Below are 21,232 nucleotides of genomic sequence, written 5' to 3'. Positions count from 1 at the left end.
TGTTACCTTCCGGAGGTAATCATTATCAGACCTGTAAGAACAACGCGTCAAAGAGAAGACAGATGCGACGCTTGCGGGGTGGTAGAGAGAGCTACCCTAGGGAAAGGCAGAAACGAATCCCTTGCCACAAAGCAAACGGGACAGCAGAGTATGCTTTCCTTCCCTTTCCGCAGAAGATCTGGACCCTGGGTTAAGTGTTCCTTCTTTGGGTCTCCCTTGCAAGTGTCTTGTCCTTCGACTCCACGCGGCACTCCGATTGTATTTTAAAACCACGGTTCTTTCCAGGGAAACGCTTGGTAAACCTTACTTACTTCTGCCCCTCCCTTCTCCATGTTAGGTATGTATTTTACCTACAGTCACCTTTACTCAGAAAGAAGAGACGTCCTCCAAGGCTTTCCCGTTAAAAAGAAGAAAGTGTGAAGCACGGCACTCTGATGTGACAAGAGAAAAACCAGGCTTGTGGATTCGCTGCAGTAAACGGCACCGTGGCGGAAAAACACGTGGTACTTGACAAAAAACCCACGACGGGATTGCTCTCCTCAAACTTGAGACGTATCACGGCACTCTCTTATCCTCGCATGTTTTCAAAACACATATTCTGTGCAAGCTACTTCACCAAAGCTGTGGGTTTTATACAAGTTAAATTTACGTCGTGGGAAGCCTGATTATTTTCCTGTAAGGTTAACGAGACACAGGAGAGGGACTGGGATAGACTTCGTTGAATTGAGAAACCAGAGGTGTTAGCCGGAATTGTATCTGTTTACGTCTCTCTCCATTTCTTTTCACTTCGGAGTTCCCAAATAGCAAGTCTGCAGGAGGGCAACGATGTGAAATATGTTTTGCAGTTGTCTAGGAAAACACTGTACAGACAGACAGATGCCCCACCATCGCCACAGTTCACACCATTTTACACATTAGACACGCTTAGGAAATGACACGTGTTCCAAACCCTGGAAGAATGTTCACTAATATTACACAAGGTACTTGGACTTTGATCCTTAAAAGAGGACCCTGATGAAACAGAATAGATCTTTGATAAGTATACAAATAATGCCCCATATTTCTTTCCTGAAAAAAAAAAAAAAAAATGAGGCCATATCCATACCTTGTGGGGACATAAAAGGTACAAAACTATAATAATTTTAAAGGAAACAAGGCAACTAAGAACTAGTGATGTTTCAGATTACTGAATTATTATTGCTAATTACTATGTCATCACTTAGAGTTTTGAAAACTTTTCTTTTGAAGATCTAAAATATTTGTGAATAATTGACTAATAGCATCATCTGTGTAACACTGGTATATCATTCACTTTTCTTGAAAGAATTCTAGAATCTTCTGATCCAGTAACCATAGAAAAAGGGAACTAAACATTTTGTGACATAAAAACCAGGTAGTAAAAACGTAGTTACAAAAAAATTGGTCATCTCATTTCCACTAAATAAAACGTTTAAAAAGTCGAGCGTTAATAAAGATAATTGCTATCTTTACAAATTTAGTATCCTATTTGGAATCTCAAAATAAGTATAAAAATGATCCTTTTAAAAATCTAGATTTTGTTTGTAATGTTGCTTATTTTAAAAAATTTACTGAAAGCTCTAGCGTAGGAAGAGAACAGAATCCCTCTGCAAACTTTGGGTGATTCAGTCTAGCTTCCTCTCAATTAAGATCGCTGAAATACTATTTACATCTAGAATCACTGAAGAGCAGAGTTGTAACAATTAGAGAAACTACATTTTGTTATTAAATACTACTTTAATTTCTAAACCAAATGACCTTAAGAACCTGCGTACTTCTTAAAATAGAAGACTGAAAAGAAACACAAGGAAATTTAGAATTATGGATTGACAATTTCAGGTCTGCAACAGTTGAAACCAAAATCCATGACTCCTTTGGTGACCCAGTCACAGTTGTTCTTGTGGTTGGTTGCCTATATCCATAATTGAGAGAAATATTAAATTTCATTAGAGATTAGTAAAAATAAGGATGTAATTTTTCCTTCGCCACATTAAGAAACCCAGCCAGTAAACATCTACCTAGTTAATTGGATATGACCCAGAATGCAAAGTTGATTTCTTTGGCTATTTTAACTGTGTGTCCATCAAATCTCTATTTCATTCTGTTCAGTGTTGTCAAATGCTCAGTTTCCCAAATCTAATACATATAGATGAAATAGGAAACTTAGATATTTTAAAAGCATAACACATAACTTTTAAGATGACCTTTCTTTGGAGTTTTCAATGCCAAGTTCCAGTGCCTCAAGTTCCAAGTAACCCCAGCTAAGGTGTAGTAAGTAATCAACAGCACCGGGACCTCCGGAGGGGGTGGGGGATAAAACTGCTCTGAACGAAAACGCTGCAGAGCTTATTTCATCACTGAGCAGAAGTCTGGCTGAAAAACATCACGTACACGCTGTAATATCATCAAAGTCCCTGGGCCTTGCCTTTATCAAAGTAGTGAATGAAAAGCAGTAACACTTCTTCCAAACATATCCATTCAGTATTAATGCATTTTCTTTTCCTCACTTTTCAACACTCTTACCCTTGTCTGACGTTTTTCTTCAATAAACAGATTGTTAGTAAAAGGAGCTGATTCTTAGTTGCTGCAAACGCGTCTACATTCATTCAAGAAACAATGTTGTGGGGTGCCTTGCACACTGTAGGCCTAAAATTATAAAACCTTTATCAGGCTTCCTGCAAACACATTTGTTACTAAAGAATAAACCGCATCTTCCTGAAGTCCCTAAAAGAAGTTAACTCTTTTGTTTTAGTATATACCTTATTCTGCCTACCTTGAGCAAGCAAATTTCAAAAGAATTTGCATTTCTTTCGAAAGATGATGTAGCTATAACATCAATATCCAAAATGTTTCTGCAAAGAATCTTATGTTTATATACAAAGAAAACAGTCACATTTTATTGTGCTAAAGTATTAAAGTGATTTAAAATTAAAATGTGCTAAAAATTATCTCCCCTTCCCCCAACATCGTCCTCTCCTTTATTTTTACTTTGTAAACATTACGTTTTTCCTTTGTTCGGGTAACTTTTACTTTCTCTTTCTGGGCCTAATTGCTGTGCTAACTTTGATATGGCCCTTTTTACCAGGGTACCTTTTCAGAGGATGTTTCAGGGAGCAACAGTCCCAGAACTAACCAGGGAACCACCTAGAAGGCAGATTCCAGGGTGCCCCTGGGAGCCAGGAACCTGCATTTTGCCAGGCTCCTCAGATGCCCCTCTTGCACACTAGAGTTTGAGTCCAAAGTATTTCAGCTTTGGACAGAAAACCGCTAAGAAGAACTTCAATAAAAGCCGCCATGCCATGTAGTTCTGTTTTTAGAACCAAGATGATGACATTCATTTATGTTTAAAGGTGCTACCCGGGAATTCATTTATCTCTGGTAAGGGTGGCTAGAGTTGAAAAATCTCATCTTAGAAAGGGGAACTGTCAATTCCATCTGAAAATCAATTAGTAAGAACATGTCTTGATTCATCAAACGTAGGTGCCTACCGCGTGCTTTGTGGTATTCAGCTGAGCCACGGGATCCAGTGAGAATGGGGCCTGGAAGTAAGAGCGGTGGGTAGGATTTGAAATCCAGCCCTAATGTTTACCAACTGAATGCCCCTGAGTTCGTTTCCTGCCCTGGCCAGCACATGAAGTATGGTAAATTAAACCTTTTTAAAATATAAGCGGCTACACAGAAGTAGGAAATTTGTCACATGCTTTCCTGGATGCTTTAAACTTATAAGATGGTTTGCTGATTTACATTTTCTGAATCTAAGTTCCATGAAGGCAGGAATGTCCCGTCTTACTTTGTCCCCCAGGACCTTATATGGTGCCACATAGTACTCATAATTGTGCAGCTCTGACTTTATAGGTTGCTACCAATACATCCAGAAATAGACATTTTAAGAAATGTATCAATTAGATGTTTCAATTATATTTGATTCGTCTCAACACTTCATGTTTAGAAGACACGTGAAGTTTTTTAAAATTTACGTTAGTACCCTTTCTTCATGGGCTACTTTTAGAATGTTTTAAGGAGAACAATTTGTTAAATTTCTATGATCTTCCCAAGTCCCAGTGCACATATGGTCAAGCATTAGAGCTATTTTAGTGAAACCTATAAAAGTGGTAACATTTCTATTACATCTGAGAATTTATAACGCATATTTTTGTTTTTGATCCTTACAACTACTTTGTGAGGGAAGTTACTCCTTGTATTCAAGAAATAAAACCAAAGTCAGGGAATCATCACTGTCACTCTTAGTTTCATATCCAATAATTTAGCTGGAAATTATTTCATACGTCCCTTATGTTTGAGAAGAATCAAATGATCTTTAACAAGTTACATGCATATTCACAACTTCGTAATTACTATATCTTATCTATCATACATTCAAAAAAAAAAAAAATGAGACCTTAGTGTTTCCAGGATCAGAATTATTTCCTCTGAGAAAATACAAAAACACATTACCTCATCCAGGACCAACGCGATGATGATACACATTTACACATGAAGATGACGCCGTGAGGTGTTTTCTCCAATGGGAGGAGGAAGGATGTGAATTATTGCAGCGCCATTCCGTCCCCGGGTCCCATCTGAAATGCCTGCAGCCAGGAATGGGCTTGTGGGGTGGAGATACGGACTCACCAGACACCTAGCCTACAACCCTGGCTTTAGCGAAGGCCACAACGTCCAAACCAAATGATCCGACTTCCCTTCTAAAACAGCAATTTACAAAAATGTTTACCGAAAGTTTAAAACGGCTTATTTTCAGAGTTACCGAGTTACTTCAAGATAGCAGCGGAGTTCCTAACAAAGTCTTACTATAATCACAATATCGTTATCTTTGGTTAAAATCATGTAGTAGAAATTCGGGTGGTCAACTTCAAAAAAGGTTAAGAACCCTGTAGTTAGTTACCATGGAGTCATTACATTACAAATAAAGATAATTTTAGGCACTTGCATGGATGCCAACATCTGCTTGGAATGCACACTTTTCAAATCAAGAGAGTGGATACTTCTGAGACACATAATAAAGCTTTCACGCGACACATTAATTTGTTAGGATATTCCAACATGCTATTTGTCTTGGCAACCTGTGATTTCGAAACCCAACAGAAGATAACTTGGAATATTTCCTTTTGTATATAGTTTGGAACATCTGGTCTGAAAAGGCAGAGACTTCTGATTTCTAGAGAACAACGCGAGCCATCCTGAGGGAATAGCTTCCTTCTGACCTGAGGTCACACAGGTGACCAACAGAAAGAGTGTGCTCATTCCAGTGGCCTTAGATCTTGAGATTTTAGGACCTTCAGATTTTCAAATTTAGAATCTTACATCTTAGACCCGTCATAGGGTACCATGAATCGGAAAATCCCACAAATCTGCAGCTCAAGACTGCTGAAAACAAAATGGGGGTGGAGTGGGGTGGCGAGGGAAGAACGGATACAGATTTATTTTATTTCTCCCGTTTTGTACTCTTCTGTTCCCCAAGGGCCCGAGCAGGGGACAAAGTTTGAGATCAAATGGGCAGCCTGGATTTAGAAGACCGGGTTGATTCTTCCTTCCCTCTCCTCCCGCACCAGCAAGGTCTGCCTGCCGATTCGGGGCAGAAATGCAGACACCCTCAGTGTCCACTTCCTCTCGCTGTTCTGGACTGCCACCCACGTTTGCAAGCTGGCCCAGGAATTCAAAGTCCCTTGACCCACAAAGACCCATTCCTTTACAACTCCTAACTTCCCAATTCCAGCAGCCTATCAACATGAGGTAGTATCCTTTTTTGGTTCTTTTTTTTTTTTTTTTTTTTTTTTTAGTTGACAATGTTGTATTAGTTTCAGGTGTACAATATCAATGTTTGACCCTTCCATACATTACCCAACGTGCACTCCCGTTGAGTGTGGTTACCATCTGTCACCATTATTTCAGTATTATTGACCGTATTCCCTGTGCTTAAGGGTTATTTCGTTTCTCTGATTACAGCAATCGATATTAAGCATGAACGACATTCAATCCTTGGTAGGAGTTTTCATCTTTTAAAAAAAATTTTTTTTAATGCTTTATTCATTTTTGAGAGAGAAACAGAGCATGAGCAGGGAAGGGGCAGAGAGAGAGAGGGAGACACAGAATCCGAAGCAGGCTCCAGGCTCTGAGCTGACAGCACAGAGCCCGACGCGGGGCTCGAGCTCACAAACTGCGAGATCATGACCTGAGCTGAAATCAAGAGTCAGACACCCCGACCGACGGAGCCACCCAGGCGCCCCAGGAGTTTTCATCTTAAAGTGGATGCTGATGCCCTGATAACGGTAGAATGAGCACTGGATCTAGGGTTTTAGGGCCCTGCTAATCTATATATAGCTCTGCCTCTCATTAGATGTATTTGCTCCATTTCAAAATAGAAATGCCTCTTCACACTATTGTCGTAGGAGTGAAATAAGATCATACAAGTGGAGGTTCTAGTGAACTTACAGTATGGCACCTAACAGATATTAGATGAATTTCAGTCTCTGGTAGGAAGTATAAGAAAGTGTATGCAGTGGGAAGGCAAGAGAAGCTAGCTTCTCACGTAAAACTTTCGGCTTCGGCCCTCAAATTCATTTCCCTCCAGCCCAGCCTCTAAGGAAATAGTAAACACGAAATATCGGCAATGCAGGTGAATACTACCCGAGGGCCCGTCTCGCCTTCCCCTTTTCCGAAAGCATCTCGGCACCTTATTGAGGTTCGGCAAAAAGAAAGAAGAACGTGAATTACGAAGTGAACCACAGATACCCGGAACCTGCAATCACAAATCCATATATTTGGAAACTAAACTCGTGGAGTTATTTTTAACCTGAGCGGGAGGGAGGTTGACTGGGTGACGACATGAACGCACGGTATGTCAAACAGGAAGACTAAAAGTTCCCCGGTGCTTGTAAAGAACCGGGCACTGATATGGCATGGTAGACGCAAAGGTATATTATCACTCCGGGGGGCACAACGTTCATCCCCAGTGATCCCACGTATGTATCCATCAGAACATACATACGATTGGTTAAAGGCGGCTTTGATTAATGCCCGCATGAAGGAAAAATTATTAGCAAGCAGATCACAATGGAAATGCTGCCTGATTCTCAAGCCCTCGAGTAAAACGCCGTCCTCGAGGACATTGTCGCATAACTTCATTTATTTGTCATTAGGCCACCAGCCACCCTGCTTAATTAAGGTAGAGATTTGTCCTTATAAAAAAACATTGTTCTTTCAAAAAGATATATTTTTAAAATGTTTATTTCTTTGGGGGTGGAGAGAGAGCACATACACACAAGTGGGGGAGGGGCAGAGAGAGAGAGAGAGAGAGAGAGAGAATCCCAAGCAGGCTCTGTGCTATCAGTGTAGAGTCCAACCAACATAGGCCCTGATCCCATGAACTGTTAAGATCATGACCTGAGCTGAAATCAAGAGTCGGAGGCCCAATTGACTGAGATGCCCCTCAAAAAGATTTCTATCCAGCATTCCCTCATCTTTCTCCTGGAGGAAACCCGGTTTAGGTGTGACCCAGGCCCGGTAGATTAGGGTACCCCATGTCCCACGTCCATGTTGTTCGGGGACTCGCATGTGATCCAAGCCCAACCAGAGTCCTCTCCACGCTGCTCCCGTCATACCTATGGGCAAGGACACCTTTCCTTCCCTTTGTGGTTGCGGGCAGCCATCTTAACAACTATGTGGAGTGATCACGAGCCCTAATGGCATTGTTTGCCTCACCGACCGCAGCTGACTGAACCTGATCGGATCTGCTCTAGAACTTCTTGGTTTGTGAGCCCCTGTTTTCTTCTGTGGCCGGAGCTTTTTTGGATTCGGTAACTTTCAGACTGCATTCAAGAGACCCAAGCATAAGAAAATTATAGCCACCACTAATGAATCTGAGTTAGCTAATGTTCCACTCACACCAGGCTTATTATTGATAGGCGGCAAGACTGTTTTCTCAATAAGAAAACTTGAAGTCAACGAATATCCTCCAGAGACTTCGAGGGAAGTCGATGGTGATGTCACTGTCACCACTATAGTTTGGTTTTGCTAGCAAAAGCTTCCCCATGCCTTAAAACAAAGAAGTCACAGGCACAACATTCACAGGATTATTTTACTAGAATTTACGGGGGAGAGGATGATGTTGTCCAATTTGCACAGAGTAAATCTTCAGGTTGAACTCCTGCCAAATACAGGAAAATTCAAGTTCTTGTTTCAGTCTCAACTGGCCTGGGTACGGAAGCAATGCCCGCTTCTCCTGGTACGTGTGAGTCAAACTGTCGGTTATGTCTCCACCTTTTCGTGACCCTTAACTCTCTGCATCAAGGCTCAGCGACCCCAGACACGAATTCTGGAAAAACTTCTTCCATTTCTATGGTTTTCCTCATCCATCTGAGGATGTTGCCGGCTATCACAGAACTTCACCAACCATACGCTCTGGTCCATACGGCTTTCTTCTTAAATTCTGGGAGAATTCTCAAGGACAGCAGGGTGGCTAAGGGGACAAAAAAAGTGAAGTGTGCTGTTGCATGTGGTGAAATGCATCCAAAAAGGTCATTTGCTTACTTATTTTTAACTGTTTGTTTATTTGAGAGAAGGCACGTGTGTGAGCAGAAGAGGGGAAGAGAGAGGGGGTGGAGGGAGAGAATCCCAAGCAGGCTCCAGGCTCAGTGCAGAGCTTGACGCAGAGCTCGATCTCACAACCTCAAGGTCACAACCTGAGCCAATATCAAGAGTTGGAGGCCTAACTGACTGAGCCACCCAGGTGCCCCTGAAAAGGTCATTTAGATAAAAAAATGTGTCAGAACAGAACTTGGCTTTTTCTTACTTGGCTAAATCTTTAAGACTAAGCAAGCCTTAGGCAGAATTTTAATAGTAGAAAGCCTTTCATAAAAGCTGGGGAAAAGGTTGTTTTTTTTAATTGTTATTTAAGTTATTCTGGAACCAGTTAACAGGAAATTCTGAAGATTTAACCAAAACTGACTTCTGGGATGCCACTGTTTTGTTTTTGTTTTTTTTTTTCTTTATCTCATGATGATTACATAGGTGTGTTCCCTTTGTAAAAAACCTGCTTATGATTTGTACACTTTTCTACATGAATATGATTTTTCCATTACATGTTCAGTTAAAAGGTAAAAGACAGAAATAAAATACTGGTCCTGTGATGAAGTTATTAGGTTCACGTGCTCAATGGAACAAGCCTGACTGTACTAAACTGTATGTGACTATGTACCCACAAGTCTATACCTTTTCTTATTTGTCATGGGTCCCTCAGGGATCAATTTCAAGTAGGAAAGTTCTATGTAATTCCTCTAGGTAACTTATTATAGATCTTATTTTAGGAGATTAATATAAATATATTGAGATATTATTTAAAATATAATAGTATGAGGCTTATTATAGATCTTATTTTGGGATAGTAACACAAATATATTGAGCTGTTATTTAAAATATAATAGTGTGAGGAAATGTAGGTAAGCCAGAGTTACAGAATTCTCGTGTGTGACTCTAATAAGCCCTTGACTATATAATCAAGTGAACATGTACTTCTTCCTTGACCCAAATAACTATTTTCCTCATCCATATCAAGGTGTTTGTTATCTTCATGACCTAAAACAGTGTATATTTGGAGGAACCAATGGTATTAGGGACCCATGGTCATTAAGCATGAGTTTAAACTCCTTGAGGCAAACAAATGGAGGAAATCCTAGCAAGTCTCTAGGGACGGATCGAGTGAACGTATGTCGGACCACTGCCCTTATTCTCAGTGAAGTTCTGTGGTTGATCACAATCCTCTTCCTATACACGCCCTCTGCCTATGCTGGGGGTAGGGAGAAGGATCAGAACCAAGAGATTAGGGAATTCTTACTTGTTTGGCAACCAAGAAATTATACCCTACTTAGAGAAAAGGACGGTCATACTATGACCATTATCAGGCTGGACAGATAAGATTATCACAAGTGTAGGCCAACAGGTGGTTTTCCCAAGAGGAGACCTTCTAGTGCAATATCTGATAGCATGTCAGAGGCCATATCAACAGCAGCCATTGGTTGGACCAGACCCCTGAGTCCTAAGACACAGATGACAATACAAGGTATTTCAGGCCACAGAACCAACACCCAAAAGACTTCTCAGATTTGAGTAAAATAATATACATAATTTTCACATGAAGATATTCTATATTTGTGGTTCCTATAGTCACAGTTTAACAAATCAATAGAGAAGTATAAAAAACACAAAAACCTATTTAAATGCCTGAAAGTGTAGGAAATGTTCAATTCCCTTGGCATAGCTACACTATGCAGCTATTGTAAATACTATTAATGAAGCCAATATAGGAATAGGTTAAAATGCTTTAAAAGATGATTTTTAAATAAAAAAGGCAGTGTGCTCAAAGTGTCTGTGTATTTTTCAGTTGCTTATGATTATAAACATGTTAGAACAACACTCATACACAGAGAGGGCGAAAACTTCTTAGGAAAAAATATCAAAATTGCCATTGGGCAATGGGACTCTGGATTCCTCGTTGCTCTTTTCTGCATTTTCTAAAATTAATTAAAGTGATCTTTTGCCATTAGAATAAAACATTTAAAAGCTGTTTAAATAAAAGTTAAATTTAAAGGCATGGAGCTCTTTTTAAATCCACTTTCTAATTCAAAATGCCACACGACGACAGCTCCAGATTACTTTTCTAAACTGAGTTCAGATGAGCCTTTCAGGGACCAATATATACGAGGATGTGGTTTCTGCAGCAAAGACAACCATGGATGGCTTTCATCTGTGCTGGGCATGTAGTATGGAAGTAATACCTTTCAAAAGATCCCTGGATTTGGCTGAGAGGCCTTCTTTGGGGCTTTCCATGATGCTGAAGAGCCAGTCAATGAACTAGGGTGAAAAGAAAAGAGCAGGATCAGTGAAGACAGTCCCACTAATAGCAAGAGACCAGTTGGGGCCCTTTGGCCTGCATACATGCATATCAGTGCAGGAGCTCTGAGGTAAATCCCGACCTGAGCTGGAGGAGTGGAGAGGAGAAGGGGACCAGGCATAAGAGACGGAGAAGTTGGACACAGCTACCATTTAGTCCAATGACCCAGCAAAGTCAAATCTCCTTCCCCTGCTAAACATCCTGAGATCTACTATAGATTTTTAACTGTGAGGTAAACACGGGTCCAGAGGTCTCTTGTGTGCCATGAACTTTCTCTCTCATCACTCTGAGAGCACCAGAGAGGTTAAGAACCTTGCCCGAGTCCACTCCCAATGAACAGCAGAATCCAGACTCGAACCCAACTGCACCTGACTTCAGAGCCTCACGTTCCTTCTCTGCATCATGCTGCCTGATTCCGCGTGCATCTAGGCCCAGACTCGTAGGGCAGGTGGTAAATAGGGAAACACATCAGACAGAAGCCTCTGTTTCTAACATAAGACATTCTGTAGATGAGAACAATTTGTGCCCAAATGGATACAAAACATGATGTTGAAATCCAAGAGAAAGGCATAATATAATTTACTAGATAGAGCCAAATGTGTTAACTGCAAATAAATCCTGCAAATGCGGTAGAAACTCAGACTACTCATGAGTTTGACTGATTTCCCAGGGTAAAGACAAAATTGGTTTTGAATTAGATACAAGGTAATTTCATTAATGACTGAACGTTGTCAATCTTGACTCATGAAAAACACATACATTAGTCACGGGTACCGGGTATTTTAACTCTGGACATAGAAACTGGCTTGAAGAAAGAGTAAAACCGAAAGAAAATATTCCTAATTCTCTGCTTTAATTAAATTAAATTTTTTTTCTTCTTCTTCTTCTCAATTTTGTTTTTTAATATCCTACTGGTAAGTAAATAAATCAAGCACTACACATACATAATAGAAGCAAGATGTCTACATTGTAGTCCAAAGTGATGATGGTGTCCTGGGCCAGAAAAAACATGAGGGGATTCCACACTTAAAAATTTGTTTTGATTTAAAATTAAATGGAAAACATAACATTTGGGATAATACTAATGCTTAAGAAAACAAAGGCATTTTAATTGAGATGCTCAGCGGAGTTGCGCATGGCTAACCTGTGGGTCCGTAGTTCAGAAATATTTTTAAAGACTAACGTTCAGATTTTTAACAGTAAGCTACAAAAAGTTGGCTTTAAGCTTTCAACTTCACAGAAATCCAGTTTTCATTAAATGGGATTCAAAAAAGAGTCTTTCAATCAACTGTATTAAAGACAGTTCAGAGCCATTTACTGAGAAGCACAGGAAGCATGGTATTTTCAGATGCTCCGTACGACGGCTAAGAGCCCGGGGTAACTCAACATTAGAAACCAAATGGTGCTTCCTACAGTCTGATTTTCCTGGGGGCAAGGGTGATGACCTTTTCAAATGTCCCCATGTCACCTAGCACAGGCCAGGAGCATGACGGGCCCCTGGAATGTGGCTGTAGGATGGCATGAGCTATGAGGAACCTTAAATAATGCTACAAGAACATGGACACTCCAGATTCCCGTTTCCCTGACCCAACCCCCAGGCATGGTTGGTCATTCCCTCCATTATCCACCACCACTGTATTCTCCTTATACAATCTTGCAGCCTTGAACTTGCCTTCCCGTCTGTCCTCCCTCTGACATTCTGAACGCTCAGGGACTTACTCATCCCGTCACCCCCAGGATCAAGAACACATGTGCCTTTAATAACGGAAGGCTAGTAAAAGCTCCTCTTTCTGCCTCACCTCCAACTGTAAGCAAGTTATTGCTCTTGTCTTTGTTGCTGTTTTTAGCCAGCAGTTAGCCTCACTCTCTGAGGCGGAGTATGAAAAGCCGTGGTGTGAAGCCCATTTCACTTTAACTCCCAACCTCAGTTCTACTGTAGAAATTGCTAAAGGGAAAATGGCCATCAGGGCGGGCGGCTGCGAACCTCACCTTCTGGGTCTGTTCCTTCCATGGCTCTTTCTGCAGCAGAATAGGCATGCTACTGGGAAGGAGAGTGAGAGTCTCCTGCAGAGTGACCCTGTGCATTGGACTCCTGCCAAGGAAGCTCGAAGCTGACCCAGCTGGGCCATTTTCCTGATGCCATGGCAACCAACTGGCACTAAGGCCAAGGAGGAGAGGGGCCGCGTGGTCTGCCCATGCAACCACTGCGATTGCAAATATCAGCAACAAGAAGTCCAAAGCCTACAAAGGAAATAGACACGAGGTTAGGTCACACGTTTTAACAATTTAAAGTAACACATGCACACATACACAGCCCCTATCACGACGCAGTGTTACCTTCCCCTTTACCCCAGAAGAGGAACCAGACTGAACGGCAAACTCCATTTCCACACTTAATAAACAGACATTCTAAGACTTTGGAAGGTTTTAGGGATCCTCTTTTTTAAGACAAAACAGTTTCATTATTATTGCTCTAATAATGCAGGGGAACGTTATTTAATTCCTCATCATACTGAGATCCAGACACTCCTCTGTTTTGGGGTTTCCAAAGAAACTAAAGAATTCATTAGGAGGGATACGGAAAGGGATTTAGATTTATTGTTGCGTAGCCCCAACTGAGTTTTAGAAAAACGTATAGTCTGATTCTATTTTGAACAACAAATGACTCTCCACATGTATTTTATTTTTCTGTTCTCGATATTTAAATATTTGAGTGGCAAACACTTGATTTTGTTCCATGAATGCTGAAAATATAAGCATTAAGACAAAATAAAAACAAGCATTCTTGGCGGGAGTCACAACAAATCATTAGGCATTTTTTAAAACATATTTTTGAGTATTAGCAGGCATGAAATGAAATACACTCACCAAACTCTCGATCCTGACCTACATCTATAATCCCAAGGTTTTTGTTTTTTTTTTTTTTTCTTTTCAATTTTACTTCCAGTGTAGTTAACATTCAGTGTTCTATTAGTTTCAGGTGTACAATATAGTGACTCAACACTTCCGTGTATTACTCGGTGCTTATCAAGCTAAGTGTACTCTTGAATCCCATACACCTATTTCAACCATTCCCCGGCCCATCTCCCCTCTGGTAACCATGTGTCTGTTGTCTATAGTTCAGAGTCTGGTTTTTTTGGTTGCTTCTTTCCCGCCCCTGCTTTGTTTTGTTTCTTAAATTCCACATATGAGTGAAATCATATGGTGTTTGTCTTTTTCTGACTGGCTTATTTTGCTTAGCACTGTACTCTCTAGATCCATCCATGTTGTTGCAAATGGCAAGATTTCATTTTTTCTTATGGCTGAATAATATTCCATTGTATGTGTGTGTGTGTGTGTGTATGTATGTATGTGCATATGTATGTGTATATATTTACGTGTATATGTATACATATATATGTGCACGTACACACACACACACACACACCACACCTTCTTTATCCATTCATCTACTGATGGACACGTGGTCTGCTTCCATACTTTGGCTATTGCAAATAACGCTTCAGTGAACACAGGAGCACTTATATCCCTTTAAATTAGCATTTTTGTATTCTTTGGGTAAATACCCAGTGATGTGATTCTGATTACTGGATCATAGGGCAGTTCTATTTTTAATTTTTTGAGGAACCTCCACACCATCTTCCACAGTGGCTGCACCAGTGTGCATTCCCATCAACAGTGAAAGGATTCTCCGTATCCTCACCAACATCTGTTGTTTCTGGAGGTTTTGATTTTAGCCATTCTGACAGGAATGAGGTGTTATCACCTTGTGGGTTTGATTTTCATATCTCTGATGATGACTGATACTGAGAATCTTTTTATGGGTCTGTTGGCCATCCGGATGTCTTCTTTGGAGAAATGTCTCTTTTATGTTTTCTGTCCATTTTTTAATTGGATTGTTTCGGGGTTTTTGATGTTGAGCTGTAGAAGTTCTTTATATATTTCGGATACTAACCTCTTGTGGGCTAGGTCATTTATAGATATCTTCTCCCATTAAGTAGGTTGATGATTAGTTTTTGTTAATTGTTTCCTTTGCTGTGCAGAAGCTTTTTATTTTGATGTGGTCCCAATAGTTTATTTTTGCTTTTGTTTCCCTTGCCTCAGGAGACATATCTAGAAAGATGTTGCTATGGCTACTATGAGAGAAATTACTGCCTGCACTCTCTTGTAGGATTTTAATGGTTTCAGGCCTCACATTTAGGTCCTCAACCCATTTTGAGTTTATTTTTGTGTATGATATAAGAAAGCAGACCAGTTTCATTCTTTCGCATATTGCTGTCCAGTTTTCCCAATACCATTTGTTGACGACACTTTTTCCCATTGCATATTCTTGCCTCCTTTGTTGAAGATTGACTCACCATATAATTGTGGGTTTATTTCTGGGCTGTCTGTTCCATTCCATTGATCTATGTGTCTGTTTTTGTGCCAATACCATACTGTTCTGTAATTATAGCTTTGTAATGTAACTTGAAGTCTGAAATTGTGATATCTCTGTGATATCTTTTGTGGTTCCATAAAAATTTTAGGATTGTTTGTTCTAGTTCGGTGAAAAATGCTGTTGGTATTTTGAGAGGGATTGCATTAAGTCTGTAGATTGCTTTGGGTAGTATGGACATTTTAAAAATATTTGTTCTTACAATCCATGCACATGGAATGTCCTTCCATTTCTTTTTATCATTTTCATTTTTTTCATCAGTGTTTTATAGTTTTCAGATTACAAGTCTTTCAGTTCCTTGGTTAAGTTTATTCCTAGGTATTTTATTTATCATTGGTGCAATTGCAAATGGGATTGTTTCTTAATTTCTCTTTCTGCTGCTTCATTATCAGTGTATAAAAATGTAACAGGTTTTTGTATTGATTTTGTATCCTTCAACTTTACTGAATTCACTTATCAGTTCTAGCAGTTTTTGGATGGAGTCTTTTGGGTATTGTATATACAGTATCATGTCATCTACAAAATGTGAAAGTTTGACTTCTTTTTTACTGATCTGGATGCCTTTTATTTTTTTTGCTGACTGCTGTGGCTCTCAGTTCTTCCCCACTGAGTATGCTGTTAGCTGTGGGTTTTTTATATGTGGCTTTATTATGTCAAGGTATGTTCCCTCTAAACCCATTTCGCTCTAAATCCATTTTGTTGAGTTCTTTTTTTTTTTTAATCATGAATGGATGTTGTATTTTGTCAAATGCTTTTATGCATCTATTGAAAGGATCATAAGGTTTTTATCCTTTCTCTTATTGATGTCTTGTACCATGTTGTTTGATTTGCAAATACTGAACCACCCTTCCATCACAGGAATGAATCCCACTTGACTGTGGTGAATGATTTTTTTAATGTATTGTTGGATTCAGTTTGCTAATATTTTGTTGAGACTTTTTATATCTATGTGTATCAGAGATATGCAAAGTTTCTACTGAAAAATCTGCTGATAGCCTTCTGGAGTTTCTCTTGCACATAATTGTCTTCTTTTCCCTTGCTGCTTTTAAAATTCTCTCTCAATCGCCACTTTTTGCCATTTTGATTACTTTGTGTCTTGGTGTGGACCTCCTTGGACTGATTTTGTTGGGAGCTCTTTGTGCTTCCTGTATCTGAATTTCTGTTTCCTTCTCCAGATTCGCAAAGATTTCAGCTATTTAAAAACAAATTTTTTTTAATGTTTATTTATTTTTGAGAGAGAGAGAGACAGTGCACGAGCAGGGGAGGGAGGGGCAGAGAGAGAGGGAGACACAGAATCTGAAGCAGACTCTAGGCTCTGGACTGTTAGCACCGAGCCCGATGTGAGGCTTGAACCCACGAACTGTGAGATCATGACTTGAGCTGAAGTCGGATGCTCAACCGACTGAGCCACCCAGGTGCCCCAGCTATTATTTCTTCAAATAAAGTTTCTTCCCCCTTTGCTCTCTTCTTCTGGGATCCCTATAATGCAAAAGTTATTACACTTGATGGAGTCACTGAGTTCCCGAAGTCTGTTCTCATTTTGCCTAATTTTTTTCTTCTCTCCTGCTCAGCTTGATTACTTTCCATTACTCTGTCCTCCAGGTTGTGGATTCATTCTTCTACTGCCTCTCTAGTCTGCTATTTATTCCATCCAGTGTTTTTTTTAATTTCATTTATCATGTTCATCATCTGTGACTGGTTCTTCTTTATCTCTTTATTAAGGGTGTCACTGGGGCGCCTGGGTGGCTCAGTCGGTTAAAGCGGCTGACTTCAGCTCAGGTCATGATCTCACAGTTTGTGAGTTCGAGACCCGCATCAGGCTCTGTGCTGACAGCTCAGAGCCTGGAGCCTGCTTCAGATTCCGTGTCTCCCCCTCTCTCTACCCTTCCCCTGCCCATGTTCTGTGTCTCTCAATAATAATAAATAAACATTAAAAACAATTTTTTTTAAAAAGGGTGTCACTGATGTCGTCCACTCTTCTTTAAAGGCCAAGTGAGTATAATCATTACTTTAAATTCTCTATCTGGCATATTTATCTGTTTCACTTAGGACTCTTGCTGTGGTTCTGTGTTATTCTTTCAGTTGAGACGCATTCTTCAGTCTCCTCATTTTGTCTAACTCTCTGTGGCTGTTTCTGTAGGTTAGGAAAAGTCAGCGATGTCTCCTGCTCTTGAAAGTAGTCGCCTTATGAAGAAGAGGTCCTGTACACTCTGCAGGGCAGTTTTCCCCATTGACCGGAACCTGGTGCTTCCGAGGTGTCTCCTATGTGTGTTGTGTGCACCCTGCTGTTGTCACTTGACTGCTTTTTCCTTCAGTCCAGTCGTCTTCGGTGGGTCTCTTTGCCTGGCACCGGCAGCGTTTGGTCCCTGTAGTGTCTGTGGGCCAGTCCCGTGCTGCTTTGGGCTTCCGTTGAGTCAGACTAGGCATTTGCCAGAGATGCAGGGGCACCAAACTGCAGAGCACTTTCCCTGTGTCGTCCGTCCCCCGAGAAGCTTCTTTGGTTGACGCGCAGGGCCAGCAATCAGACCAGTCATCTGCCCCCAGCCCATAGGTGGGGCCACAAGCTGACTGGCGTGTCTATCTTTCTCGCTCTCTCTCCAAGGCAGGAGTCGCTTTGGAGTGGCGCTGCTCCCTGTCAGGGCCGCTTGCACACTTCCAGGCGGGTGGCTTCGTTTTGAGTGGGCTCTGGCCGAGAGCTTACTGGAGGAGGTGGATCTGCAACGGGCTCGGGAGGGCGATGCTCAAAGCCCCCCCAAGACGTGTGCGCCAGGGTGAGGGGCATGCCACCGCATCTGGGGCCACAGTGGCCGGGCACGGTCTGCAAAGCGTTCAGGGGTAGGGCACGCAGTTGGACCCAAATGCGCTCAGGTTTGCTGTGAAAGGAGACCTACCGCCACCACGGGGCCAGCCCGTGCGGATCTGCAAAGAGCGGGTGGGCGGGCCACCCAGTTTCAGCAAAGTGCGTGCCCGGCTTCCACGGGAGGGTACCTGCCGCCGCCACCGCTGCCAAGGCCCCGCAAAGCGTGCAGTCGGCAAAATTTGAGCAGGTCTGGGGAAGGGGATCCGCAGCACTGGAACTGGAGCAAGCCCAGCTGGCGGGGGGGGGGGGGGGGGGGGGGGGGGTGCGGAGCGGATCCACGAAGCCCGGGGCGGCAGGGGCGCGCGCAGCGTAAGCAAGTTAGACAGCGAATGCAGGTGCCAAACTGGTTCCTACAGGTGGCGCTGTGTTCACGCTGGGGAAGGAGATGGTGTCTACCGCTCCTTCGTTCCTGGAGGAGTCACCCCGTGGACACTACCCCTCCGGACACGGACATGCTCTGAGAGGAGTAAATAACTCTCCTTCCCTAATGCCCCAAGCAGTTTTCAAATTGCTGCCTCTATCCGGTACCTCCAGAGGCCGTTTGTTGTGCTGTCTCCTTAAGGGCAGGGACTCGGTTTCCTCTGCGCGGCCAGGCTCTCCCAGAACCCCACCTGCGGATTTTTCTTTTTCTTTTTTTTAATTTTTTTTTAACGTTTATTTTTGAGACAGAGAGAGACAGAGCATGAACAGGGGAGGGGCAGAGAGAGAGAGGGAGACACAGAATCCGAAACAGGCTCCAGGCTCTGAGCGGTCAGCACAGAGCCCGACGCGGGGCTCGAACTCACGGACCGCGAGATCATGACCTGAGCCGAAGTTGGACACTTAAACCGACCAAGACACCCAGGCGCCCCCCACCTGCTGATTTTTAAAGTCCCAAACTTTAAGTCCTGCTGGCTGGAAGAACTCACAAAATTAGCCCCCTCGAAACTCACGAGATCAGCCCCCTCTAGTTTTCAAAGCCAAAGGTTAGGGGGGTTCGTCTTCCCCACGTGGGCTCCCTCCACGCCTAGGGTCTGTTTAGGCCCCCACCCCCCCGTCTCTGCCCCTCCTTCCCTCTTCAGCGTGGCCTCTTCTCTAGATTTAGTTGAGGAGTTTGTTCTGTCAGCCTTTGGGTCATTTCCTGGACTATTGACACTGATGTGAGTGTTCTCCAGTGTCCGTGGGATAAGGTGAGATTAGGGTCCTCCTAGCCTGCCATCTTCTCAGACTACGTATCTCTACAAGCATTCCAAACCATCTGTCCAGGATCCATCCATGGAGAGTTGAGACTAATCTAAACACTCACAGACATGGTGAGAACAAGGGCCTCCTCCGACTTGTGATTTAAACGACACTCCTGTTTATCTGTGTTTTCTAGATTTTAAACAATGTTTTTAAATAAATAAATAAAAAAGATGTCTGCAAGAAAACAGAACGTTGGCAAAACCTTAGGAGATCAGAAGGAAAAGAAGACAGATTCTGCTCGGTAAACACAAAGCTTAAGAAGTCTTCTTTACTTCCTTAAAATTCATACTCTCACGGATTACAATTTCAAGCCTATAGCTAACTCTTCTACAAAGCTCGTCAGCATTTCAAACAACATCCCAGCTTATACAAATGCCACTCACATTGTCAGCGGGATACCTGTGAATGAGTCATGCCTACAGAAAAAAAAAAATCTAATAAATGCACAGTGGGCAGCAAAGTCAAGAAAATAAGTAGAGTGGAAAGTGCTGTCTTCCTTTTATGCATTAACCTTTTCTATTTTAATTTACCTACTATCAATGGTTGTGGATCTTTTTTGGGCCACACTTCATATTACGGGTGTGCTGAAACTCCTCTCACGCACGTTAAGCATCGGCGCGAACACGGATTACTTGCATATGCTTCAGGAACCTCTTCAAACCAGGTGTTTGAAGACATTCTCTGGGCGGGTACAAATGTACCCCACCTCCTTGGTGGGGTCAAGGCCAAGGGCACAGAACCCTGGGTTCCCTCATCAGCTAGTGTCCTCTGTGTTCTGCCTGTTGAGGAACTTTTTCTGTTGAAAATATTTTTTGAAGGGCAGCCTTAGCAGTCTTTGGGAGCCAGGCTAGCACATCCATTTCCTTGTGACATTGGAGAGTTACCATCATCATTTCCCAAAAATAAAAAGAAGGTGGGGGGAGGGCGTGGAAAGCAAGCAAGCAGCAACTTTTTTTTTTGTCGTTGGGGAGAGCAAACATAAGTTGTACATTTTAAGAAAGCCACAGGTCACGCCTCTAGATTGTACCTCGTCAAGAGCCACGTTCTGAACAGAGGTAGACTGGTATGCAAGGTTTCTGATGTAACCCATCAGTTCCAAGAGCCATTCCATTCTCTTCAACACGCCTGAAACAGAAAAGGATGTTTTCGTACCAGACCACGGTTTTCCTATGAAATGTAAGACCCATCCGTAATAGCCATCATAACTAAAGCATAGCACCCAGTGAGGATTCCATGAAACGGTTTCAAATCCTCTTGCAATACGTGAGACCTGTGATTTTGCGTGAGAGTTCTTTGACGCTCTGCGTGTCAGAGGGACCGTATTTGTGTCTTTATTTTCAAAAGGTAATCTGTTCTTCAAAACTGCGCCCCCACTAGCGATAAAATGCACTTATTGGAGTTTCTCTCTCAGCATTAAACACAAGAGGAGAAATCTGGCATGCCAACAAGTCAGTAATGTTGACTGTTGTTTTTATAGGTCTTCCTTTAACTTAAATGTTCCCATTTGATGCCCAAATCCCAGAGAAAGCCTATCCCAAAGACACAAAAAGAAAAATAAAAACCAGCTATTATACAGTAACTGGGGGACAAACACCAGCATAAATATTGATTTTTTTTTCCTTTTTTATGTTTTAAAAAGGAGAATTCCCAGCACAGTAAAGATTACTTGGGAAGGCTGTCAAATTTAAGTGAGGAAAAGGAGAACAGGAATTAAATGGGAAGGCCAGCTAGTTAGACCCAAAGGCCCTATCAAATTGAGTTCAGTTCACTTCGCGTATCCTCGTGTTTC

General features: G+C 41.9%; 2 protein-coding genes across 10 annotated transcripts in view; one reads left to right on the top strand and one right to left on the bottom strand.

The window, feature by feature from the left end:
- The window catches only part of HACD4 (3-hydroxyacyl-CoA dehydratase 4), a 38,371-nt gene extending 35,787 nt beyond the window's left edge, over window positions 1-2,584 (top strand). For all 5 annotated transcript variants that reach the window (XM_045468733.1, XM_045468730.1, XM_045468732.1 and 2 more), the window contains one exon: window positions 338-2,584. In XM_045468733.1, coding sequence (XP_045324689.1) covers window positions 338-420 — 83 coding nt within the window. In that variant the 3' untranslated portion in view covers window positions 421-2,584. The remainder of the gene's footprint in view (window positions 1-337) is intronic.
- Window positions 2,585-8,099: 5,515 nt separating this feature from the next.
- FOCAD (focadhesin) overlaps window positions 8,100-21,232 on the bottom strand; it is a 322,833-nt gene continuing 309,700 nt past the window's right edge. For all 5 annotated transcript variants that reach the window (XM_045468724.1, XM_045468726.1, XM_045468725.1 and 2 more), the window contains 4 exons: window positions 20,471-20,568; window positions 12,914-13,165; window positions 10,809-10,884; window positions 8,100-8,494 (listed from right to left, as the gene is read on the bottom strand). In XM_045468724.1, coding sequence (XP_045324680.1) covers window positions 8,421-8,494; window positions 10,809-10,884; window positions 12,914-13,165; window positions 20,471-20,568 — 500 coding nt within the window. In that variant the 3' untranslated portion in view covers window positions 8,100-8,420. The remainder of the gene's footprint in view (window positions 8,495-10,808; window positions 10,885-12,913; window positions 13,166-20,470; window positions 20,569-21,232) is intronic.

Source organism: Leopardus geoffroyi, chromosome D4 (assembly GCF_018350155.1).
Source record: "Leopardus geoffroyi isolate Oge1 chromosome D4, O.geoffroyi_Oge1_pat1.0, whole genome shotgun sequence".
NCBI lineage: Eukaryota > Metazoa > Chordata > Mammalia > Carnivora > Felidae > Leopardus > Leopardus geoffroyi.
The sequence above is the reverse complement of the archived record's forward strand: the minus strand, read 5'-3'. Positions and strand labels throughout refer to the sequence as shown.